Source organism: Protopterus annectens, chromosome 8.part0 (genome assembly GCF_019279795.1).
Source record: "Protopterus annectens isolate FY-2018-M chromosome 8.part0, PAN1.0, whole genome shotgun sequence".
Lineage (NCBI taxonomy): Eukaryota > Metazoa > Chordata > Ceratodontiformes > Protopteridae > Protopterus > Protopterus annectens.
Genome location: NC_056741.1, coordinates 605493574 through 605521104, shown reverse-complemented (window position 1 = coordinate 605521104; position 27531 = coordinate 605493574). Strand labels below are relative to the sequence as shown.

Genomic DNA, 27531 nt, shown 5'->3' with positions numbered 1-27531 from the left:
CTACCAGGGACATCGTAGAAGCTGCTACCTGGAGTTCTGTACATACTTTCACCAAGCATTACCATTTGCCAATTTTCTCCAAGTCCAGAGCTGGCTTTGCCACTGCAGTCTTGCATGGCCTTATAGCTGGTCCTAATGCTGTCTAAATTCCTCCTCCCATCCTTAGCTTTGGGAATCTACCCAAATGTGATGACTGCAACAGTGAAACATGAAGAACATAGTACAGTTATGTACACTTACCATAAATGTAGATGTTAGTCTATTCACTGTTGCAGTCCTGGTTACCCTCCCTCCAGCCCTCTGACTTCTTTTGGCAATACCTCTGCTCTCCTTTACTATGCTTAAAAGCTTTTTGGTGTATTTGCTTTTTTGTTGGAGGTATAACCTTGTATTTTTATATATTTAATTGCTTCCCGTTAGGGGGGCACCTGACATCTGGGGCAAGAAAAACTGACGTAATGGCATCGGCTGCATGTTTTATACCCCTGACGACCAGACGTCACGGAAGAAGAGAGAGCAACTGACGCAGGACCCAAGACTTTGTTAATCAGGCCGACTGAGGGCTACTGCAAGCAGATAACCCAAATGTGATGACTGCAACAGTGAATACACTCTAACATCTACATTTATGTTAAGTGTACACAACTGTACTTTTTACTGACTACTACATATGGGCTTTCCTGGGAATAGTGTATCTTTTACAGCTAGAATGCAGTTTCCAAAGTGAAAACATATTGAATTGCACCCATTTGGTGGGATCAGGAGGCAGTAAGTTGCATACTGTGGACAAACCACTGTGGCATGTTGGTTACAGTTATGTTAGCAAAGGGAATGAGGCACTTAATGTAGTTTATATACTTTTTGAAGGATCTCCATTGAAGTATTTTAGTTTTGCCTTTTCTGTGTACAGCTATTCTTAGCTGCTTTTTTCCCCTCCCTTTCTCTTCAGGCTTTCAGTTAAAGACTTGCTAAACCATGGTTTTTTTGCTGATGAAACTGGGTTGAGAGTGGAATTAGCTGAAGATGATGATGATGCTATGAAGTCTTCACTGGCCTTAAGACTTTGGGTAGAAGATCCTAAAAAACTGAAAGGAAAGCAAAAAGATAACCAAGCAATTGAGTTCATCTTCAACCTGGAGACTGATATTCCCGAAGAAGTTGCACAAGAAATAGTAAGTCTGAAAATACATTCCAATTTAATGTAATGTGCTGCTTTGTAAGTGATGTAGCTGGAAGTATTCTTTGTACAGCATACTTTTGTGTTCAGTTGTTATTACATGCACTCTGTTTGAGATGAGGGTGTAGAAGTAAAGTTAATGGAAAATGTTTTTTACTTTCTTCTTAAGGGCACAGTGTGCATTGATTGAGAAGCAGTGCATCTGTTTGTTGAGGGATAATGTGTTACCCCCAACATTCTGAGATGAGTATAGGAATTTGTGGGTCTGTGGCTGTTGAAACATGTCTACCAATATTCCGTAGAGAATCCCACATCTTGCTCAACATATACATCTGGTGTTGTCAATCTTCATTCATTCTTGACTGGTGGGTTCAGTTCCAACCTCACTGAACTGACTCGGACGTTATCTATAGGTCGCACCAGTCAAAAACTCTCGCGCTAAGGATCTACCCACAATGCTTCTCTTCCCATTACCTCAGATCTCGTTTGCCTCATAGGAAATTGGACATGTCAGCCAAAGCTCTTAGCTAAGTGCTTTAAGATTTCTATTTTTCATTGTTGTTTCTAACAACTTTTGGTTAAAAATCTTTCTCTGTTCTCACTGAATAGTTTTGCGACCTTGTTTTTGAGTGCTTGACTGTTTTCCCGACTATTTCTACCCACCTCCTTTTACCTTATGGTAACTCTTATTACCATTGTCGGTAACAGGCCTCCTCCCTTTCTTCTTACCATTGGTAGTCTTGCATACCATTGTTGGTATCCTCTTTCCCCTTTTCTCCCTCTACCCTTTTGGGTATTTTCTTTGTACCATTGTTGGTATGCCTGTTAAAACAATTCCTTTCTTTCCCTTCCTCTTTTTTGTGCGTGAGTGCATCTGTGACCAAACTGTTTTTTTTTTTTTTTGCATATGGCAGAGAAACAAAAGGGGACATCCAGATTCACACAGTGTGTAGGGACTGTGGCAGAAAGATGCCTAATTCTGATGGGCATCTTTCTTGTGTGTACTGCTTGGGTGCCCCTCACTTGGGCATAACTTGTACTATTTGTCAGGGTTTTAGCACCTGTACTTTAGCAGGGAGGTGCAATAAGCTTATCTTAAAAGGCTTATTAAAATGTCCTTTAACTGAAGCCCTATCTAAGCCAGTGACTTCAAAATCTCCTAAGCCAGATGTGAAGAAAAGAAGCCAGTTTGTGCCTACCTCCCTACGGCACATGAAACAAAGTCCCAAAAAACGCAGGTTCCAACAGTTTCTTCAGAACTGAAAGCCAAATTATCGAAAGTGTCAGCATCATCACCTCCAGCACCGAAAACGACAAAAATCCACATCAGTACTGTTAGTTATTGAACAGACTCAGACTCAAACCTGTTTGGCACCGACCATTGCTTCAGAACCAACGACAACCTCTTTGGCACTGACAATAGTTTCTGTACTACCACCACTTTCCTCCCATTTGATTCCACATTCCCCGTCCATTCAACAACCTATGGTGCCAAAAGTTGATCTGACAGTTATTCCCAGGGCTAGATATTCCCCTTCAGTAGACCATTTTTTGGGTCAACAACCAAGCCAATTTCTGAATAGGCCTGAGTGTCCTTCAGGAATGTCAATCCATTCCTCCAGGAGTCTCTCAGAATTGGACGTAGTCAGATTAGTGGACCAGCTTTTGGCAGCCAGAGGGCGTCTCTCTGCACCTTCGCATAGCTCTCCTACCTAGAGCTGAGGCTTACTCTCCAAGGACTCCACTAGTTTATCCTCTTTCAACTTCTTTTCAGGACTTTGAGCCCCCCCCACACACACACACACACACTTCGACACTCCCGGTACCAGCTACCTTGGTGCCGACAGTGGACCTCATCTTTGTGCCAGAGTCGACTCTGTGGTCTTTGGCTCCTTCAGATCCGTCTCACACCCAGGACCATGGTTTGGCTGTCGGTTCTGAGATCCTTGGACTGGTTCCAGTTGTTTCCACAGTGCCGTCTACAACTCTCAGGCCCATGGCAGTTTCAAGCTCTTTCTCAGCTCCTGCTCTGAGTGGTGGCTTGTCAGAGCAGGGTGTGACCCCATTTCGAGGTTCTTTCTCTGTTTGGGCTCCCATACCTCTTCGAGCGGGCCTGCCTTCCAGATTATGGAGAGCGCTTTGACCTCAGCAGGCTCCCAACTGGTTCTATCCTCATCAGAGTGCCATATTTTCATTTCCTGTGATTCGCAGTTGTCATAATCTGTCTGGACAGTGGGTGCAAGAGCTGCAAGACACCCCAGTTCAGGGTCCCCCTCTTCCGAGTCCTCCACAGAACTTCCCCATAAGAGGACGTGCAAGAGGAAGCACCTGGATTCTCCAAAAGAATTAGTCACTGAAGACACAGATTACAATGAAGGGGAAGGGTCCCCATGGTCACACCTGGAAGATGTCTCTTTTGGAGACATCCTGGAAATATTAAAACAGACAACCTAGTTAAGCTGATCATTCAGCAAGTGTGGAAGGCTCCTGACTCCATAGAACCTATTCCCTGGAGACCAGATAAGATTTCAGCCCCAGAAGATCAGTCTCATTAGTCTAAGGGTCTAGCAGTGAACGCCATGGTGGTGACGGCAGCTACCAAAGAGGAACTCGCCAAGGAGAGTTCAACTATCCATCCTAACAGAGAGTCTCGGACGATGGATAGATTTGGGAAGCGGGTTTTTGCTTCATTGACCTTCACTATTCAGTCCTTGAACTAATTGGCACACTTCACTAGACTCTAAAGTGCAGTTATGATGGTGTTGAAGCCTCAGCTAGGTCAGCAGCATCAGCATCTACCTTGAAAAGATGCTCATGGCTATGTCTCCAGCCCATTCCAGATGACTTTAGGGCAAACCTGATTGATGCCCCTCTGGCCAACACAGCTTTGTTCGGTACTAAAGTGGCTGATTTTTTTAAGTCACTACAGCAAAAGGGGAAGGAGATGCCGGATTTAAAACACCTGCTAGTCTACCCCATCCTAAAATTCTATAGGAACTACCCTGCTAAAACAGTTTATTAGAAAGCACTCTCACCCTGCTGCTCCCACTAGGTCTAGAAAATCAACCAGGAAGCAACCCCATCCTACAAGAGCTTCACCCTGCTCTAGCCAGAGGCTGCCCTTTCAAGATAGGGCAGGTAGTATTTGACTATGTCGTCTCTGAAACCCCCACTCCCTCCTTCTCTCCCTCTGTCAGTTCATCTGTCTCACTGTCTTCCTGTGTGGACATCATCACATCAGACAAATGGGTCCTTTCAGTCAATCAAAATGGGTAATTTATGACCTGGCTTATACCCCCAAAGCGAAAGGGTATACCACAACCTCCAAAACAGCTACACCTATTGCAGCCAAAACTACAAACCCTGCTGAACCAAGGCACCATGAAATTAGTGCCACTGGCTACAAAAGGGGAGGGGTTTCTACTTCAGGATTTTCCTAGTCCCAAGAAAAGCCTGTCCTTGGAGACCAATCCTGGATCTCTCTCTAGTCAACCTCTTCCTTCTCGTTCCTACTTTCAGGATGTTGACCTTTCCAACTCTTTTCCCACTACTACTTCCCCACCTAAGATATAAAGGAATACCAATCTTCACATCCACTTCAAGCCCAGTTTCAGGAAATACCTGAGGTTTTCCGTGGGCTCTTCTCACTTTCAGTTCTCTGCTTTGCCTTTTGGGCTCTCCACTGCACCCAGGGTATTCACCAAATGTCTGGCTCCAGATGTCCTTCAAGGATGCATCTGCAGTCCTTACAAATGGGTTGTCCTGTCGTCAGGCAGCCCTTTGGTCGGCCGGATTCCAAAGTCTGGGTCTGGCCTCGGCTGGTGTCGCACTTCACCCGACGTCATAGCTGCAGTTATTCGGGTATAAAGGCATCAGCCGACGCCATTTTCCTCCGTCTTTCTTGCCGCGTGGCGCCCGAAGCAGAAGCTGTTCGCAAGTGCCGGTCGGTCAGAACCAGAGATTACTACTACCGAATACTTCTACCGAAGACTTCTAAAAAGCTAAGTACCCCGTTGAGGACTCTTTCTTGCCTCAGCCGATGTCAGAAAAAGTGAATAACTGTTTAACTTGTGGGAAACAAATACCTCATAAAGATTTCCACTCTTACTGCTTACCTTGTTTAGGCCCAGACCACAACGTAGTAGCTTGTCTAGACTGTGCTTCTTTTAACCGACGGACGCTTAGACGTCGGTCGGAATTTGCTGAGGAGTTTTTCGGCTCCGATTTTGCTTACATTATGCCGTCGGATCCTCCGACTACGCAAATATCTAAAAAGCGCAAGGAAAAGGACCGACACTCGTGATCTGCGGTTTCGGTCGAAACTGCGGTTAAGCCAACCGCGAGTGTCTCGGTTTCGGCTGAAAACGAGCAAGCGGTTCTTCCTTCAGCCGAAAACTTACCTCCTACCGAGGCCTCTTCCAACCTGGTGGAATCGGCTTCTGATATACCTCCTGCTCTTGCAGTTTCTCAGGAATTATCTGACACTATCCCCTTGGATATTTCTACCCCTGCACGTGGAGCTGCTAGGCCTCCTGCATCCATATCCATTAAGGCCTTTGCCAGGGCTAAAGCAGCTAAAACTACTAAATCTGTGCCTGCTAAAACCCCCCCTCACAGGCCTAGCTCTAGTCCTCAAATGCTTAGTCTAGCAGAGGATCTCATTTCTTTAATCCGGGGATCCCAACCTCACCCAGACAGGGCCTCTCACCCACCTCCAGAGAAGAGGCCTAGAGCAGAGCCCCCTGAGCCAGTTTCTACACATGATTCCTCTGATGATTCAGATAATACAAACCCTCCAGAGGCTTCTTTCTCCCCTTATGAAGACTCTGATGCTGAAGAGTCCATTCCTTCGGCCTCTCCGCCTGAGGAATTTTCCTTTGGGGAAACCTTGCATGCTATGAGGGAACAATTTCAGTGGCAGGGCCAGGATTTTTCAGACTCTAGAAAAAGACTTAGAACCTTTTTGCATTTACCACAACATAGGCCTTTAGCCATACCTCCAGTTCTCTCTGTTGTAGATGATGCATTTAATGATGCTTGTACTGCTTCTGATTCACTACCTCCGGCCCCTGCTAAGCCCGATGGGTACTACAGGGTCCCGGACACGCATTACCATTTGTATAAGGCTCCTTTTGCAGATCCCGAGACTATCTCCCAGGGTCCTAAGGCTGTAGCAGCTACCTCTGCCAAAAACCCCCTCCCCTCTGAAAGGGAATCCAGGTCCTTAGAGAGATGGGGTAAAAAAGTGTACACTTCTGCTACTCTTTCAGCTAGGGCCTTGAACTGTCAATTCCACATGATCCAGTATCAAGAATTTATGCTAGACCAGTTAACCAAAAAGCTGTCCTCGGATGAACCATTAGACAAAAAATCTGTTCAGGAAATGGTACATAACATTCAGCAAGTCAGTAACCATTCCTTAAAATGCGGCTATGATGCACTGGAGGCTTCCTTTAGATCAGCCATGACTGGCACAGTTATCAGAAGGCATGCATGGTTAAAAGAGCAGGCCTTACCAGACCATGTTAAATCAAAACTGCTAGATGCTCCCATGGACAAGATCAATTTGTTTGGCTCTCCTGCACAACAGGTGCTTAAGAAGATGGAAGAGAAGGCAAAATCTGTCCAAACAGTGAAAGATTTCTTACAGGTCCTTGCTCCAAGGTTTAGCAGGAATTGGCCCTCCAAGAATTGGTCCTTTCCAGACTCCTCCAGAACTCAGAGAGGCAGGAATAGGCGTTCAAGAGGCAGAAATCAATCCAGGGGTGCCTACAGGGGACGCCAGTGGCAGGGTAACAACCAGCGAGGTGCAGCCACAGACCCAGCCACCACCACTACTACAGGACAATCACAGTGACTTGGCTCTAGCACCGCCTACCAGGGAACAACTAGAAGCACCCTTGGGCGGGAAGCTAGCTTTATTTTCAGTAAACTGGCATTACATCACAAGAGACAAGTGGATTTTGCAGACAATAGACCAAGGTTACAGGTTTCACTTCCATACTCTACCAGGGAAGAGAGGAATGCCAAACCTACCTCCAAATCAAAAGGCAGAAGCCCTAAAGCAAATAACTCAATTATTAAGGATGAGAGCTGTGGAAAAGGTACCATCTATGGAGCAAGGACAGGGATTTTACTCCAGACTCTTCCTGGTACCAAGAAAAGAAAGCAAATGGAGACCTATACTCGACCTGTCCACTTTAAACACATTCCTCATTGTTCCAAAATTCAAAATGCTGACCCTACAGCAGCTTCTTCCCATGCTGGGCAAGGAGTCTTGGCTGGTAACTCTAGATCTCAAGGAGGCATACCTGCACGTCCCCATACGACCAAATTGCAGAAGATACCTCAGATTTCTTGCAGGATCAGAGCATTATCAATTCTCAGCATTGCCCTTTGGCTTATCTACTGCGCCCAGAGTGTTCACGAAATGCTGGCATCAGTAATTGCTCATTGCAGGCTTCAGGGAATCCAAATCTACCCTTACCTGGACGACTGCCTGATACAAGCGGACAACAAAAACAAGCTAGCAGAAGACTTGAAAAGGGTCATTTGCCTACTACAAGCCCTGGGATACACAGTCAATATAAAAAAGTCAAGGCTGATACCATCCCAAAGGATAACCTTTTTGGGTGCAGAGCTGGACACATCGAAACAAATGGCATTCCTAACAGTAGAAAAACAGGAGCAACTCCCTCTCTACTTCTTGGCATTAACAAAGCAGAACCATCTAACAGCAAGAAAAGTCCTGCAAGCCTTGGGTTTCATGGCATCCTGCATAATATTGGTTCAACATGCCAGACTACATATGAGAAAGTTACAGTGGTACCTAAGGAATTTATGGTCTCAGCACAAGCACAGCCTAGAAACCCAAATTCCAATAATTCCATGCCTGAAGCAAGAATTCCAATGGTGGGCTCAGGCCTGTCAATCAAACAAAGGATTGCCCTTCCACAACACTCAACCGAGCCAAACCATCACAACGGACGCCTCAGACCTCGGTTGGGGGGCCCACATGCTGGACAAGTGCATACAAGGTTTATGGTCTCAGGACCAGTTACATCTGCACATAAATCAAAAGGAAATGCTGGCAGTAAAACTGGCAATTCAGACATTCAGACCATTTCTTCGACAAGGTCAACTGCTGATAAGGACAGACAACACCACAGTTATGTGGTACATCAACAAACAGGGAGGCACACATTCGTACCCTCTATGCCGGATGGCAATGGACCTCTGGAATGTGGCCTTGAGTTACAACATTCAGTTACAAGCAATTTTTGTACCAGGAAAAGAAAACATTCTAGCAGACATACTAAGCAGAACTACCACGGATGCCCACGAATGGATGCTGCATCCGGACATCTTCAAAACCATTACAAGAAAATGGGGACTCCCACAAATAGACTTATTTGCATCCCCACACAATCACCAACTAAAGAAATTCTGCACAAGGACGTTCCACCCACTTGCTTGGAAAGTGGACTCCCTATCTTTCAGTTGGAAAAACCTGACAGCATATGCATTCCCACCACTTCCATTGATGCACAAGGTGCTACTGAAGATCAAAGAGGACCGTCCAAGGATCATTCTGATAGCTCCAGACTGGCCAAGACAACATTGGTACCCATTACTGAGGAGCATGTCTCGGGAACAAATATGGCCCCTACCACTTGTTCCCTTGCTGTTAACACAGAACAACTACAACACCCTGCATCCAAACCTGAAAACACTGCAGCTGACTGCCTGGAACATTGCATAAGAACAAATAACCCAAATTTATCCCAAAGGGTTAAAGACATTATCTTGGAGCCTCGCAGATCCTCAACAAGAAAAAATTATTCAGCAAAATGGAAAAGATATTCCATTTGGAGTACTGAAAAAGGAGAAAATGTGTCACTGGTAAACATAGCTAACATCCTGGAGTACTTGGCAGAGCTCTTCCACAAAGGCCTGTCCTATTCTTCCATTAAGATTCATGCATCAGCTATTTCAGCAGAATACGACTTGGATCCTCCAGTCTTCTCACATCCTCTGCTCAGGCAGATGTTCTTCATCTCACATTGCTGCAGTCCTTACATATGGGGTAGTCCGCTGTCCTCGGCCGGCCCGAATACCAAAGTATTAGGCTGACTTCGGTCATGGGCGCTCAGATCTGACATCAGAGCGTCAGGGTATAAAAGCGCATGACCGACGTTATATCCTCAGTCTTTTTTGCCGCATGGTCCGATGCAGAAGCAGCGTTGCAAGTGCCGTTCGGCGTTCTGAAATTTTCGTATTCTGAGTTTCAGACCGAAACCAAGTTGGGCTAAGTACCCCGTTGGGGAATATTTTTGTTTTTTCTTGCCTCAGTTAATTCCGGATGTCAGAAAAAGTGAATAATTGTATTTCTTATGGGAAACAGATACCGCATAGGGATTATCACTCTCTTTGCATTCCTTGTTTGGGACCGGACCACGACATAGTCGGGTGTCGGTTTTGTGCTAGGTTTAATAAGCGCACTATTAAAAGAAGGTTAGATTGTGCTAGGTTAGTCTTTGGTAAGCGGTGTAATTATAATATGCCGTCGGATCCTCCGACGCCGCTTCCTAAAGGCAAAGACAAATCCTTGAAACCTAGACAGGTTGATTCGTCCGTTTGGACGCGGTCCTGCAGAAGCTACAGTGGAGCAGGTGGATCCGGCTGAAGTTTCTGTTGAGTCTCAGGGGGAAACTTTGATTTTGCCGGATGTGGCCTCACAGGAGTCAGGTCAAGCTGAAGGGGCCTCTCAGGTTACTGTTCTCCCTTCTATGCCTAAGGTGGTTAGGCCTTCTGCTACTATTTCTAAGGCTTCTTCTAAGGGCAGGTCTGTTTTGCCTTCCTCTGGTGTCCCTCCAGGTACTTCAGGGTCTGTGCCTAAAAAGCACATGCTTAAATGGCAGAAGATTTGATTACTTTAATTAGAGGTTCTATGCCCCCTCCTGATAAGAGGCCCAGGGTGGAGCCAGAGTTGGAAAGTTTGGATCAGGCCTCAGACGACTCAGACTCTTCTGCTGAAGATATTCAAGATTTTCCCCTTATTCGGATTCTGATGCAGAGGATTCCACTCCTTCTGCTTCTCCTCCAGAGGATTTTTCGTTTTCAGAAACTCTGCATTCCATGAGGGAGCATTTTAAGTGGGAAGGACAGGATTTCTCTGATTCACGAAAGAGGCTTAGGGAATTCTTGTTTTACCACAGCATAGACCCTTGGCTATACCTCCTGTTTTGGATGTTGTTCAAGATGTTTTCTCGAGGCTTCCCTTAATCCAGATTCTTTGCCTCCTGCCAGTTAAACCGGACAGGTATTACAGGGTGCCTGAGGCTCATAAATATCTGTATAAGAGTCCTAGGCGGACCCAGAAACTATTAGTCAGGGGCCTAAGGGTGTTAGAGCTTCTGTTGTAAAGAATCCGGTTCCTCTAGATAAGGAAGCTAGAGCTTTGGATAGATGGGGTAAGAAGGTGTATACCTCTTCTACTTTAGCAATGAGGGCTTTAAATTGCCAGTTTCATATGTTGAAGTATCAGAATTTCCTCCTTTCTCAGCTAAAATCTAAAGTGGATGCTTTGGCAGAGGGCATAGAGTGTAAAGAATTGCAGGATTTAGTACATGTCTCTGAACAGGTGGGTAAGCATTCTTTACAGTGTGGTTTTGATGCTGTACAGGCCTCTTCTAGGGTGGCTGCCACTGGATCAGTTCTTCGTAGGCACGCCTGGCTTAAGGATCAGAATTTGTCCGAGCATGTTAAAACTAGAATTCTGGATGCCCCTTTACAGTCTGAAGTTTTGTTTGGTCCCCGTGTGGAGTCGGTTTTGAAGAAAATGGAAGACAAGGCTAAGTCTATGCAGACTGTTAAAGTTTTTTGCAGGTGCAACCTCCAAAGTTTAGTAGAAATTGGCCTACTAAGGGGTGGACCTACCCTTCTTCTGATTCTCAGTCTAGGGGTAGATCTAGACGTGGCAGGGGCAGAGCTCACAGTACATTCAGGCCTAGAACTTGGAGTTCACCTGCACAATCTGCAGGTGAGGGCAGGGGCCAGTCCTTTCGTAAACAGGCCCAATGACCTGCATTTTCAGCTGCCAGATTCTTCTTCCCTGGCAGCTCCTTTGGGAGGAAAATTAGCACTCTTCAAGCAAAACTGGCTTTTAGTCACCCAGGACAAATGGGTATTGGACATTATAAACCGAGGCTACAAGTTCTATTTCCATGCATTGCCTCCTTTCAAAGGCATGCCAGACGTTCCTCCTCGGCAAAGGATAGAGGCTCACAAGCAGATTTCTTTACTTCTTCATATAGGAGCTATACAGCCAGTTCCTCTGTCAGAAGTGGGACTAGGATTTTATTCTCGCCTGTTTCTAGTACCAAAGAAAGGGAACACGTGGAGACCAATTTTGGATTTATCTATCCTCAACACTTATCTGGACATTCCAAAGTTCAAAATGCTGACGTTACAACAGCTTTTACCTCTGTTGGGAAAAGATCACTGGATGGTAACTCTGGATCTCAAAGAGGCTTATCTTCATGTTCCTATCAGGCCCAGTTGCAGGAGGTACCTGCGTTTTGGCTGGAAATTTACATTATCAGTTCTCTGCATTGCCCTTTGGCTTATCTACTGCCCAGAGTGTTCACAAAGGTTCTGGCTCCAGTGATAGCCTTTTCAGGTTAAAAGGAATACAGATTTATCCTTATTTGGACGATTGCCTGATTATTGCACAACACAAAGGCGAACTTCTGCATCATCTACAGTATGTGATGGTAGTGTTAAGATGCCTAGGGTATTCTGTGAGCGAAACAAAGTCCAGTCTAGTACCCTCTCAGGACATGTGCTTTCTGGGTGTGAGACTGAATACAGCTTCCCAGATGGCCTTTTGACCCCGGACAAACAAAGAAGCCTTTCTCTTTATTTCCATCAAATGTCTCTACAGTCCAGGCTGACTGCAAGGACAGTCCTTCAAGCCTTGGGGTTCATGGCATCTTGTATTCTGGTGCTTCCCAATGCCAAACTGCATATGAGGAAGCTTCAATGGTATCTCAAAATGTATGGACACAACACTGCCAAGATCTAGACACTGTCATTCAGATAATACCTTGCATTCAGAAAGAATTTTTGTGGTGGGCTCAGGAATGTCACCTAAACAAGGGACTCTCTGTGACCCGACCAGAGGCGAGTCAGATTCTAACGACAGATGCCTCGGACAAGGCTTGGGGAGCACACCTCAATGGAAAATGGGTGCAAGACACGTGGCCTGTCAGACTTCAACATTTGCATATCAACTTGAAGGAGATGTTAGCAGTCCAATTTGCATTGATGGCTTTCAAGGATTTACTTCACCCAGGACAGGTGTTGATTCAAACAGACAACACTACTGTCATGTGGTACATCAACAAGCAAGGGGGAACCCTGACAGTGTTATGGGAGACTCCAGACATAGATCTGTTTGCTTCTCCACTAAATTACCAGTTGCCAAAGTTTTGCACAAAAATGTTTCATCCCACAGCTTGGAAGGTGGATGCTCTATCATTCAGTTGGAGCAATCTTCATGTCTATGCCTTTCCACCTCTGCCTCTCATTCCCAAGGTACTCCTGAAGGCCAGAATAGACAAGCCATCCATGATTCTGATAGCGCCGGATTGGCCTCGACAGCACTGGTACCCACTACTGAGGAGTTTGGCGGAGCCTCCATGGCCTCTGCCTTTGATTCCGCATCTTTTGTCTCAGGAGGGCAATCACTTCCTCAATGTCAAGATTCAGTCTCTGCATCTCACAGCCTGGCATATTCTGTTTTAGACCCTGGAGGGTCTCAGCTTCCACAACAAGTTTTGAATGTTATTTTGGAGGCCAGAAGGCCTAGTACAAGGAAAGTTTACGCTGATAAATGGAGGAGATTTTTCTTTGGAGCAAAGCGAAGGACTTTGATGTTTCCAAGCCTGATTTAAGTGTTTCTCTTCAATATCTTACTGAGTTATTGGACAAGGGTTTGTCTTTCTCCTCGATAAAGGTTCATGCTGCAGCCATTTCTGCTCACTATGACTGTGACCCTCCTTTATTTTCCCATCCTTTGTTTAAGCAATTTCTTAGAGGGGCAAAGAACATAAGACCCCCGTAGAGCTCCTACTCCTGCTTGGGATCTCAATTTTGTGTTGGAAAAGCTTACTCTACAACCTTATGAGCCTGCAGCTACTGCCGAGTTAAAGTATTTATCATGGAAGACTGTTTTTTTGTTGGCCATTACCTCTGCAAGAAGGGTTTCTGAATTACAGGCCCTTATGGCAGTGGAACCTTTCCTGATTTTTCATAAGGATAGGGTATCTTTGCGTACTAATCCTTCCTTTATGCCTAAAGTGGTTTCTAGTGTGGCCTTGAACCAAACTATTCATTTGCCTACTTTTTATGCAAACCCTCAAAATAAAGGGGAGAAGATTTTGCATACTTTGGATATTCACAGGCAGTTACGTTATTATTTGAGCAGAACCAAGGGGTTCAGGCAGTCTCAGCAGTTGTTTGTTTCTTTTGCTTTGGGTTCTCAGGGAAAACCTGTTTCAAAACAAACTATTTCTAAATGGATTGGGTTTTGTATTTCTTTCTGTTATTCCCATCATGGTAAGGAGATTCCGCTGGAATCAGACCTCATTCCACTAGAGCTACTGCCACTTCTACTGCCTTTCTAAGGGGTAGCTACAAAGATATTTTGGAAGCAGCCACTTGGAGTTCAGTGCATACTTTTTCCAAGCATTACCACCTTCCTCTTTATTCTAAGTCTAGGGCTGGATTTGCCACTGCAATATTACAGGGCATTTTAGCAGCCCCTAATGCTTTATGATTTTGCCATCCTCCCTTTACCTCTGCTTTGGGATTCTACCCATATGTAAGGACTGCAGCAATGTGAGATGAAGAACATAGTACAGTTTTGTACCTACCATAAATGTAGATGTTCGAAGATCCACATTGCTGCAGTCCAATTTACCCTCCCTCCTTCTCCTCTGTAGTTTGGCATGGTTATATGGTTTGGGTGATGGTTGTTGTTGGGCATGTTTTTGGGAGGTATCCTGTTTTTGGGCTGTGGCCTTTCTTTTTAGGGCCTTCTGACATCTGGGGCAAGAAAAGACTGAGGATATGACGTCGGTCATGCGCTTTTATACCCTGACGCTCTGATGTCAGATCTGAGCGCCCATGACTGACGTCAGCCTAATACTTTGGTATTCGGGCCGACCGAGGACAGCGGACTACCCCATATGTAAGGACTGCAGCAATGTGGATCTTCGAACATCTACATTTATGGTAGGTACAAAACTGTACTTTTCTCAGAGGAATTAAAAATGTAAAACCACCTAGGAAGCCACCATTGCCAGCATGGGACTTGAACTTTGTGCTAGAAAAATTGACACTCCCTCCTTTCGAACCAGCAGCAACAGCAGAATTACAATACTTATCATGGAAAACTGCTTTCCTGCTGGCAATCACTTCAGCAAGAAGGGTATCTGAACTACAGGCATTAATGGCAGTACAGCCCTTCCTGATCTTCCATCAAGATAGTGTCCATGAGAACAAATCCTACTTTTAGGCCTAAGGTGGTTTCCAGAGTATCTTTGAATCAGGCTATCCACCTACCTACATTCTTCCCCAACCCACAAAACAGGGGAGAAAGACTGTTGCATACCTTGGATGTGCATAGGCAATTACGCTACTACCTGGACAGGACCAAGGGCAATAGAAAAACTGACCAGCTACTGGTAGCATATGCGACAGGAAGGGAAGGAAAAGCAATTTCAAAACAGACAATCTCTAAGTGGATAGGAAATTGCATTAGATTTTGTTACTCCTACCATGGGAAGAAAACTCCAGAAAACATCAGGCCTCATTCTACAAGGGCTACAGCCACTACCACAGCTTTTCTACGAGGAGTGGCTACCAAAGACATTTTAGAGGCTGCTACTTGGAGCTCCGTGCATACATTTGCCAAGCATTATAATTTACCTTTATACTCTAGATCCCGAGCAGGTTTTGCCACTGCTGTTTTGCAAGGGATCCTAACTACACCATAATTTTATTTCTCCTCCTCCCCCAGTTTGGCTATGGTATTCTACCCATTTGTAAGGACTGCAGATGCATCCTTGAAGGACATAGTACAGTTTTGTACCTACCATAAATGTAGATGTCCGATAGGAATGCATCTGCAGTCAGGATTACCCACCCTCCTTCCCCACTGTGGTACTCCTAGGGTATTTGCCCATCTTGTAGCTAGCTGGGGGAATCTATTATGGTGTATTTGTTTGTATATATGTACATACATGATTATTTTTGTTGCTCTCTACTATTTGGAATCATTTGCATTTATCCAAATTTAGCCTTCCTAGAGGGCACCTGGCATCTGGGGCAAGAAACACTGAGGAAAATGGCGTCTGCTGATGCCTTTATACCCGAATAACTGCAGCTATGACGTCGGGTGAAGTGCGACACCAGCCGAGGCCAGACCCAGACTTTGGAATCCGGCCGACCGAAGGGCTGCCTGACGACAGGACAACCCATTTGTAAGGACTGCAGATGCATTCCTATCGGACATCTACATTTATGGTAGGTACAAAACTGTACTTTATTGCCTTTTGCAGAACAAAAGGAATCCAGATATTTCCCTGTCTGGGCAACCTGCTTTGTTACAGGCAGACTACAAGGAGACACTCTAGCAACACATACTTCTTGCCACTTCCCTCCTACAGTCCCTGGGATTTCAGATCAACTTCCCAAAATCCCACCTGGAACCTTCTCAAGACATTGTCTTCCTGGGGTATAGGATTCGCACATGCATCATGAGAGTCTACCTTCCCCAATTAAAGGTGGAAAGCTTGACAGAACACCTACTAATTGTTCTTCAGACAACTGAATTGACAGCAAGGCAGTACCTCAAGCTCATGGGTTACATGGCAGCCACTATCCCCATGTTATTATTAGCAAGACTCCATATTAGAAAGTTGTAATGGTACCGAAGGTCAGTCTGGACCCAGCACTTACACCCCTTGGAGTACAGGATTCCCCTCCTGTCCTGCCTCAAGCTAGAAATCCAGTGGTGGTTGAAGCAAGTGAACCCTCAACCCAGGTCATCCCCTCCAATCACCCCAACCAAAACAGGTCATGCACACAGATGCCTAAGACTTGGGCTGGGGAGCAACTCTGGGCCATCTGAAGGTGCAGGGACTGTGGCCAGAGCCACACAAAAAAGAATGTATCATTGTCCAAGAAATGAGGGCAATTCTTCTGGCCCTTTGGGCCTTTCAGACTTATCTGCAACATGGACCTCTAAAGATCTTTGCAGACAGTACCACAGTGCTGTGGTATCTCAACAAACGGGAGGACAAAATCTTGCTAACTTTGCAGACTAACACTCCTAGTGTGGGACCTGGCCACCTCCCAGGGAGTTACCTTGCAGGAGGTCTACATTCCTTCACTGCAGAATGCCCAATCAGACACTCTCAGTAGATCCATCACAAACGACCACGATTGAATGCTGCACAGAGATGTTTTCCTGGACCTGGTCACCGGTGGGGTACACCTCAAGTAGACCTGTTTGCCTCCTCCATCAACAGGCAACTTCCTTACTTCTGCACCAGGCTTCCATGCCCTCAGGCAAAGGCAACAGATGCCTTCTCAATCTCTTGGTAGGGGAAGTTTCTCTATGCATTTCCCCCCGCTTCCCACTTGTACAGAAGGTCCTGCTGAAGATTCAACAGGACAGACCAAAAATGTTGCTGGTGACTCCCTACTGGCCAAGACAGCATTGGTTCTCCCTACTACTACAACTATCCAAGGGCAATCACCACATGTTACCCCTCAGAGTGGACCTTCTCATACAGCACAAGGGATCCCAAATCCACCCACAGTGGCAGATGTTCTTCGTGTTTCACTTTTGCCGTCATCACGTTTGGGTTATCCCTGCCAGGGTAGCCCTCAGTTGGCCTGAATACCAGAGGCTTAGTATTTCTGCATCAGTTGCTGTCACTGCAGGACTGACGTCAGGTTGTCAGTGGTGTAAAAACGGGCAGCTGACGCCATTACATCAATCTTTTTGCCGAGGAGCCCGAAGTAGTTCGCACGAGTGCCGCTCGGCCGCTACCCGAGTTTTCATTTCTGAATTGAAGTTGAAGTCTTCTAAAGCTAAGTACCCCATTGGAGATCCTTTTTTCTTGCTCTAACCGATGTCAGAAAAGGTTAACAATTGTCTGGCCTGCGGAAAAAAAATACCACACCGAGACTTCCACTCTTACTGTTTCACTTGTTTAGGCCCATACTGCGACATCCCCCGCTGTTGCTTTTGTGCTTGTTCAACGCCAGAACTATACGTCGTTGGGCCCTTATTGTAGCTAGATATTTTCTCTCTGTCCTTGAATTTCGATATGGCTTCGGTAAGCTGTCCGGCAACTGATCTTCCGTAAAAATGTAAGGATAAAGATGGACACAGATCGCACAGGTCCAAAACTGCCGACGACACTTCAGTTAAGCTGGTTGTCAGTTCTCCAGTCCTCAGTGAGGCATTTTGCAGCTCCTGATGCCCGGTTCTGTGAATTCGCAGGCCACTACCAGGACCCTTTTGGAGTCCGGTATGCCACGAGACTCTTCTTTGACAAAGGATCCTGCAGATGTCTCTACCTTGGATGGGTCCGGAGCCGCTGAGCAGGCACCGGCTTCCGAGAAAGTACTTCACACTACCGATACTCAACACAGACCACCGACTTCTTTCTCGTCTACAGTTCTTTTGAAAACTACCGAGTTTCTAAGGCCCAGGGTACGCACCACACCCAAAAAACTGACGACCCAAGCTCAGGCTCCCACTTCCTTTCTTCAGTCTCGAATGCTTAAAATGGCGGAAGACCTTATAATGCTCATCAGAGGAAGCTAGGCTGCCCCTTCTAAAAGAAAGAGACTTGTCCCCAGTAGTTTTATCTGAACAGGAGTCCGATGACTGATGCATCTGAATATGAAGATATGCAACCCCTCTTTGTTTATGAGGATTCTGATGCAGAGGAATCCATCCCTTCAGCATCTCCGCCAGAGGACTTTTCCTTTGGTGAAGCCCTACATACTTTAAGAGAGCATTTCCAATGGGAATGTCAGGACTATCCTCAGTCAAAAGAGAGACTCAGGGAATTCTTAGATCTTCCACAGCACCAGACCCCTGGCCATTCCTCCTGTCCTGGATGTTGTGGATGATGTTTTTATGGAATCCAGTCTGACCCCTGACAACCTTCCCCCTGCTCCCAGGAAACCTGACAGGTACTATAGAGTCCCTGACTCTCACAAATTTCTTTTCAAAAATCCTACTGCTGACCCCGAGGTCATCTCTCAAGGACCTAAAGGAATCAAAGCAACCTCACCTAAGAATCCCACCCCCTCAGATAGGAATTCCTGAGCATTAGACAGGTGGGGTAAAAAAGTATACACCTCTGCTAATTATGTTATTCGAGCATTAAATTGTTAGTTCCATATGCTGAAATATCAGCAACTTACCATGGAACTCCTTAAGCAAAAAATATCTTCTTTCCTGCTTGTGCAGAAAGTGGAGTTACAAGAGTTAATGCTTTTTGCAAGTCAAGTAACTAAGCACACCTTACAATGTGGTTTTGATGCCCTAGAAGCATCTTGCAGGGCAGCAGTCAGTGGTTCGGTCCTTAGAAGGCATGCTTGGCTTAAGGAACAGACCTTGCCAGACCATGTCAAATCCAAATTATTGGACGCACCCTTGCACAAAGACAACTTATTTGGCACCAAGGCAGAAGAGGTCTTAAAAAAGATGGAAGAAAAAGCTAAATCTATGCAGTTAGACATCTTACAGGTCCAGCCACTGAGGTTCAGTAGGCATTGCCCCTCCAAGCACTGGTTCTTTCATGCCCCCCAAGTCAGCTCAGCCCAGACCCAAGGGAAGCAGGACCCCCAGACAGCAGCCCCATGGAATGCAGAGATGTAAGCAATGGAGTTCCTCCTCTTCAAAACCAGGGAGTGCAAAGCCACCCACGTATGGTAAGAGCTCACAATGACTTTACACTTCCCCTCCCTCTGCCCACCTGCACTTGCCCCAGGAGGAAAACTCTCCTTCCACGCAAGCAACTGGACCACCTGCACTTGCCCCAGGAGGAAAACTCTCCTTCCACGCAAGCAACTGGACCACCAACGACCTCTGGGTCCTCAACATAATGTCCCAGGGATACAAATTTTATTTCCACACACTGCCAACCCCAAAAGAGTTCCCAGATTTTCCCCCAAACCAGTGGGCAGAGACCAAAAAGCTAGTCCTTTCCCTCCTCTCTATGAGGGCAATAGAGCATGTTCCTGCAGAACAGATAGGCCAAAGTTTCTACTCCAGACTTTTCCTGGTACCCAGGAAAGATGGTACATGGCTCCCCATCCAATATCTATCCATTCTAAACACCTTTCTGGTGATACCAAAATTCAAAATACTCACCCTCCAGCAGCTTCTTCCTATGTTTTCCAGGGATGCTTGATTAGCCACCCTAAACCTAAAAGAAGCCTACCTACACATCCCAATCAGGGAATCATGCAGGAAATACCTACGTTTCAGAGCAGGATCACTGCACTTTCAGTTCTTTGTGCTTCCCTTTGGCTTATCCACTTCTCCCAGAGTTTTCACAAAATATCTAGCTCCCACCATTACTTTTTGCAGACAAAGAAATATTCAAATTGACCCATACTTAGATGATTGCCTGATTCAGGCAGACAGTCAGGAAAAGCTGCTAAAGCACCTGACCTTTGTAAAGGACCTACTAACCTCCCTGGGTACACTATCAACGAAAAGAAATCCAAATTAGTACCCACCAAAAAAATGTATTCTTGGGAGAAAGCCTGGACACAGCATCCCAGATGGCATTCCTTATACCAGAATAACAAACATTACCCGACAGCCTACTTCTCTCAACTAGCCATCAGGACCCAGTTATCCGCAACTTGAAGCCACCCAGAAGAGAACCTACCCCAGTTTGGGACCTAAACTTTGTGTTGGAAAAGCTCACCCTGCCCCCCTTTTGAACGTGCAGCTTCAGGAGAGTTAAAATTTCTCTCTTGGAAGACTGCCTTGCTTCTGGCCATCACTTTAGCTAGAAGAGTATCAGAGCTACAAGCACTTACGGCTGTAGAGACATTCATCATTTTCCATGCTGACAGGGTCTCCCTCGGGACTAACCCATCCTTCATGCCAAAAGTGGAGTCCACTGTAGCTCTCAACCAATCTATTCATTTGCCCACCTTTTTCCCTAATCCACAAAACAAGGGGGAAAGGATTCTGCACGCTAGATGCGCACAGATTCTACCTAGACAGGACTAAATCTTTTAGAAAAACTGATCAATTGCTAGTCAGCTTCGCTGCAGGAGCAAGAGGATAAGACCATATCCAAACAATTTCCAAATGGATAGCACGCTGCATCCATTTCTGCTACAAACAGCATGGAAAACCTCCCCCCAAGGGGGTCAGGACACATTCCACCAGAGCAACCTCCACCTCTGCAGCTTTCCTCAGAGGGGTCCCCGCCAGGGACATCCTGGAGGCTGCAACATGGGCATCTGTTCTTACCTTCACCAAGCATTACCACCTGCCTATCTTATCCAAATCCAGGGCAGGCTTTGCCACTGCAGTCTTGCAGGGCATCCTAGTCAGCCCCCAGTCGTCTTGACTGCCTCCACCTTTTTCTTCAGCTTTGGGAATCAACCCAAATGTGATGACTGCAACAGTGAAACACGAATAACATAGTACAGTTGTGTACACAACGTAAATGTAGATGTTCGAGTGTATTCATGTTGCAGTTCTGGTTTCCCTCCCACCCATTCCCCTTGTCTTCTCTCTTTCTCTCTCTCCTTACAAGGTATTTTTGGTATTTACTTTCTATTGGTGTTCTTCCACCATAACCTAGCTCCCTATTGGGGGCTTCTACCAGGGCAAGAAAAACTGATGTAATGACGTCTGCTGCCTGTTTTTATACCACTGACAACCTGACGTCAGTCCTGGAGTGACAGAAACCGACGTAGAAATATTAAGCCTCTGGTATTCGGGCTGACTGAGGGCTACCCTGGCAGGGATAACCCAAATGCGATGACTGCAACAGTGAATACACTCGAACATCTGCATTTATGGTAAGTGTACAGAACTGCACTTTGCTGCATCTCACCCTGTGGTGATTCTGATCCCCTTCATACACATTTACAGTGAGGATGTGCTCACTGTCCTGCAGGAGGCCAGGAAGCCAAGTACAAGGAACAATCTTGCCTTTCTAAGTGGAAGAGATTTTCTATATGGTGTCTCAAAAGACACAGTTAGACCCGCAGGCTAGAGAGGCCCCTCTAGATGTTCATCGTGCATACAGCTGCAGTCATAACAGATGGGGTCTGCTGCCGTCAGGCGGGTCCTCGGTCGGCCGAATTCCAAAGTCTAGGTCCGGCGTCGGTTGTCGTCGCCTCTTCCCTGATGTCAGTGCGACAGGGGTATAAAAGAACCAGCCGACGCCATTTTCTTCAGTCTTTCTTGCCGCGCGGTGCCCGAAGCAGAAGCAGTTCACAAGTGCCGATCGGCCAGCTCCTGAAATTACGAAAATTTAGCAATCGAAGTCTTCTTGAAAGCTAAGTACCCCGTTGGGGAAACTTTTCTTGCCTCAGACTGATGTCAGACAAAGTTAATAATTGTATTTCTTTTGGGAAGCAAATACCACATAAGGATTTCCATTCCCTCTGTATTCCTTGTTTAGGCCCAGACCACGACGTCTCGGCCTGTCGCTTTTGTGCTACATTCAACAAACGCACCATTAAGCGTCGGGCAGAGTTCGCCCAGCATTATTTTGGCAAAACATTTAACTATACTATGTCGTCGGATACTCCGACTCCAGTTTTGTCTAAAAAGTGCAAAGATAAGGACCGACACACGAGTTCCGCGGCCTCTACCGACACCATGCCAAAGCCGACTACACATGGTCCGGTTCTCAGCGAGGCGCCTACGCAGCCCCTGACTACCGACGACACTTCATTGGCGGTGTCTCCTGTGCCCGAGGTCGCAGGCTCCTCGGCCCACACCCCGACTACAGATACCGAATCCACTCTCGGCGGTGAATCTCAAAATGTGGACAGGTCTACCTCCTCTCAAGGTGTCTTCAGACCTTCCTCTTCCTTTTCCATCAAGGCTTTCACCAAGTCTAAAGCAGCCATGCATTCTAAGAGACAAGCTACACAGGGCCCATCTTCAGGCCCCATGCCTAAAAAAAAACAGATGCTTAAAATGGCCGAGGATTTAATTACTCTTATCAGGGGTTCTCTCTTTCAGTTGGACATCAATGACAGTATATGCCTTCCCACCTCTTCCTCTGCTGCTCAAAGTTCTATTAAAAACCAGAGCAGACAGACCAAAGATGATTCTCATTGCTCCAGACTGGCCAAGACAACACTGGTACCCACTCCTGAGAAGCCTGACGCATTCACCACCATGGACCCTGCCTCTAATGCCTCTTCTGACTCAGCACAGCTTCAAAACTCTTCACAGTCAGCTAAAAACACTCAATCTAGCTGCATGGAAGATTCCTTAGCATCACAACAGACCCTACTCTCCAAGGAGGTGCAGGATGTCATTTTGGAGGCCAAAAGGCCGTCTACTAGGAAAGTTTACTCCGCAAAATGGAAACGGTTTTGTGCCTGGAATGAGAAAAAGGGTCAGGATCCTGGACAACTGAATTTACCTCAAATATTACAGTATCTAGCTGAGCTGATAAGCAGTGGACTTTCATTCTCCTCCATCAAAATCCATGCCTCAGCCATTTCTGCAGAATACAACACTGATCCACCCTTATTCTCTCACCCCCCTCTTAAGACAGTTCCTCAGAGGGGCTAAGAATCTAAAACCCCCAAGGAAACAACCAATACCTGCTTGGGATCTCAATTTCATTCTAGAAAGACTGACCTTGCCTCCTTTTGAGCCAGCTGCCTCATCAGATTTGTCCTGGAAAACAGCTTTCCTTCTGGCTATTACCTCAGCTCGTAGGGTATCGGAGCTACAAGCTCTCATGGCTGTGCAGCCTTTTATCATCTTCCATCAGGACAGAGTTTCCTTACGAACCAACCCGTCCTTTATGCCAAAAGTGGTATCCAGGGTAGCTTTGAATCAGGCTATACACTTATCTATCTTTTATCCTAATCCTCAAAACAAAGGGGAGAGATTATTACATTCCTTGGACATCCACAGACAACTACGTTACTATTTGGACAGAACAAAGCCTTTCAGAAAATCAGAAAAGCTCTTTGCATCCTATGCTATAGGAGCTCAAGGAAAGCCAATTTCTAAACAGGCAATCTCAAAATGGATAGCCCACTGCATCCGTTTTTGCTATACTTTTCATGGCAAAACTGTACCTACAGGCATCAGATCTCACTCCACAAGGGCCACGGCTACCTCTGCAGCTTTTCTCAGAGGAGTTCCTACCAAAGATATTTTGGAAGCAGCCACTTGGAGTTCTGTGCATACTTTCTCCAAGCACTACCACCTTCCACTATACTCTAAATCTAGAGTGGATTTTGCCACTGCAGTCTTGCAGGGCATTCTGGCTCCTCCTAGTTCCACCTAGTGCCTACCACCCCTTTCTTAGCTTTGGGATTCTACCCATCTGTTATGACTGCAGCTGTATGCACGATGAACATAGTACAGTTTTGTACCTACCATAAATGTAGATGTTCGAGTGCTAATACAGCTGCAGTCCAGGTTTCCCTCCCTCCTTCCCCTCTTGGGACAGACCTATTGGCTAACACCCCCTCCTTCAACCTGATTGGGGTATTCTTTTATGGTGTATTTGCTTGCAACTACTGTTTTTTTTTTTTATTATATTGCATTGCATTATTACATAAATTTATGTATTGCCTTCCTTCTGGGGGCACCTGACATCTGGGGCAAGAAAAACTGAAGAAAATGGCGTCTGCTGGTTCTTTTATACCCCTGTCGCACTGACGTCAGGGAAGAGGCGACGACAACTGACGCCAGACCTAGACTTTGGAATTCGGCCGACCAAGGACCCGCTTGACGGGAGCAGAACCCATCTGTTATGACTGCAGCTGTATTAGCACTCGAACATCTACATTTATGGTAGGTACAAAACTGTACTTTCTGTCCCACCTGTGTGAACTATTGCAGACAGGTTTGGCCTACTCTTCCATCCCCCCCCCCAGTGTCCAGACTACCAGCCAAGTTACTCCTTAAAAGGGTCTTTCACCTGAGACCCCCCAGGAATCCATCTCCACCCCCATGGGATCTCAACTGTGTTTTGGAAAAGCTTACGCTTCCTCCTTTTGGGCCAGCAGATAAAGCTTCCCTAAAATACTGTACATGGAAAACTGTTATTCGTGGCCTTGACCTTGGCCAGAAGAGTCTCAGAGCCACAAGCCCTCATGGCTATTCCACCTTTCCTGGTGTTCCACACTGACAGGGTTACTCTTAGAACCATCCCTTCCTTCATGCCCAAGGTGTAGTGAATGATCTTTCCCTAAATCAAGCCATCCACCCTCCTACCTTCCCTAACACACAGGGGGACAGTGAAAGAGTACTCCATTCCCTGGATGTGCACAGACAACTCGGATTTTACCTGCATAAAACCATATCCATCAGACAGGCTGACCAGCTCTTTGTCTCCTTCCATCCCAGGGCCCTAGGGAAGGCAGTAACCAAACAAACTATTTCAACCTGGATTTCCAAAGCTGTCACCTTCTGCTACCAGTTCCATGGGAAATCCCTGCAGGGTACTGTTATTGCACACTCCACCTGGGCTTTGGGTTCCTCAGGAGTCTTCTTCAGAGTTTGGACACCTCTACCATTCTTGAAGCAGCCACTTGGTCATCAGTACACACCTTCACCAAACACTGCAAGTTAGACCATATTTCCAGAGCCAGGGCGGGCCTTGCCAGGGCTATCCTTCATGGATTCCTGAAGACTGCTTTTAGACCACCACCCCCTTCCTCACAGTGACCTTTTGGCACTCACACATATGTGATGAATACTGCAACATGGGAATAGAAGGACATAGAAAAGTTGTGTAAAATCTTACCATAACCATAGCTGTCCTTCTCTTTCATGTTGCAGTATTCCTTCCCACCCACCTACCCCTCCTATTGTGCAGCATTTCCCTTTCTGATTGGCACATGGCTTGCATTACCTCTGCTAGGACTGGGGCTTACAGTTCTGAGAGCTGTTGCATGCATATGTCACTTTTATGGCCCACCTTATGCTAGCTACGTCAGACATCCCACACACCATACAGTGACTGAAAACTTTTGTATACTGGCTGGACATGTGAGTAGCAAGAGGAGAAAAACCCATATGTGATGAATATTGCTACATGGAAGAGATGGGCATCTATGCTAATGTTAAGATTTTACGCAACTTTTCTTTCCCCTAGTGAGGTATCACATGAGGCTGCTTCAATGGCTCTTGGCATAACAATTGTCAGTTCTAACGCACCCCATGTCACATCCAGTCTTGATAACAAATTGCTGCAAAAAGGATTTATCTTGGTGGATGAAGCCAGAAGAGAATCTATGGAGTCGTCCCTTCTCCCCCTCTCAGCCCAAGGCCGTAGTGACCACGGACACTTCCCAGATTTGGGGGGGGGGGTTCTGGGAAAGACTGTTCAAGGCACTTGGTGCCTGCAAGAGGCCAATTTCCACATCAGCATCTGAGAATTGAGGGCAGTGCTTTTAGTTGTGCAAGCATTCCAGGCTGTCCTTCCTGTAGGAACAGTTGCAATCCAATCAGACATGTCCATAGTCTCATACATCAACAAACGGGAGGGAACCAGGTCCTACCCTCTATGTTGGGAAGCTCTAAGGATTTGGCAATGGCAGTCTCTTCTAACCACTTTCTGATAGTAACACATATCCCGGGGAAGTCCAACGTGATTACGGACAAACTGAGCAGATGTATCCTTCTGCCTCATGAGTGGTCTCTCAATCCCAAAGTAGCGATGAAGATCTTTTGTCGACAAGTTCAGCTTTGCACTTCTCACTTCTCTCATAAACCACAAATGCAGCAGCTACTTTGCCCTAATCCCCCTCGAGAGGGGGGGGGGGGAGTTCCTGAGTGATGCACTTTTTTTCGATTGGCCCCCGGGACTCCTGTATGCCTTTCCTCCAATTACACTGATTACCCAGTTTCTGAGGAAAGCCCAATGGTTGAGAAGCAAAGTGATTCTCATTGCACCTTACTGGCCCCATCAAGTCTGGTTCCCCTTTCTTTGGCTTCATCTGGTTCACCATGCGTGGACTCTGGACCCAGCTGCAGACCTACTGTCTCACTCTCGTGGCCTGGTGCATCCCAGTCTTCTAAATCTCAAGGTGATGGCTTGGTTTCTCCAATTCCAGTAATTGCCAGCCAGAATAACTTGTCCTCTCCAGTGCAAAAGATACTTCTGGCTTCCCATAAACCATCCACCAGGAAGCTTTACCTAAGCAAATGGAAAAGATTTTCAGTGTGAGCGTGTACAAACTCCATAGACCCTTTCTTGGCGTCCGTTAATAATGTCCTGGAATATTTATCTAACTTGTTTGAAATAGGGGCCTCTTTGTCTACAATGAAGGTTCATTTGGCTGCCATTTCAAATTTTCATAATGATTTTGATGACCATTCCTTGATGCCTCATTGTCTATGCAAAATTTTTCTGAAAGGCGCTGTACATTTAAAACCCCCCTTTCAAAGACCCAGTAGCGCTGTGGGATTTGACTTTAATCTTACAATGTCCAGTTCGAGTTACAGGCTTTGTGTGAACCATCCCTATATCATATTCCACAAAGAAAGAGCATCACTGAGAGAACCAATCCCACCTTCCTTCCTAAAGTTTTATCAGAGTCTAATATCAACCAGTCCATAGACTTACCAGTCTTCCCAAATTTTACAAACAAAGGAAAGTACTGTTTGCACTTATTGAATGTCCACAGACAATTCCATTTTTACTTGGACAGAACAAAATCTTCTAGAAATTCAGACCAACTATTTCTATCATTTTCACTACCCAAACTGGGCAAACCTGTATCAAAGATCACCTTGTCAAAATGGCTGAGATTGAATTACATTTATATACAACCAAAGTAAACTCAGTTAGAGCTCATTCTACTGGATCTGTTTCCTCTTCAGAGGTCTTCCATTCCAGGGTTTCTATGGAAGACATATGTGCAGCTGCAACTTGGGCTACTTCACATACCTTTATCACTTATTACAAATTAGACATGGTCTCCAGGGGAAGAGCATCTTTTGGTTCTTTGGTGCACAGGAATATCCTTCCTTAGGACCGCCCAGGATATAAAGTAGCTGGGGACTCTGTCCC

At 46.0% G+C, this 27531-nt stretch overlaps 1 protein-coding gene across 1 annotated transcript in view; it reads left to right on the top strand.

Annotated features, from left to right (window-relative positions):
* The window catches only part of WNK3 (WNK lysine deficient protein kinase 3), a gene marked incomplete in the record, with an annotated part of 2462820 nt that overhangs the window by 242481 nt on the left and 2192808 nt on the right, over positions 1-27531 (top strand). Inside the window, 1 exon segment of the mRNA XM_044079290.1 lies at positions 950-1172. Within this exon segment, the coding sequence (XP_043935225.1) occupies positions 950-1172 (223 nt within the window).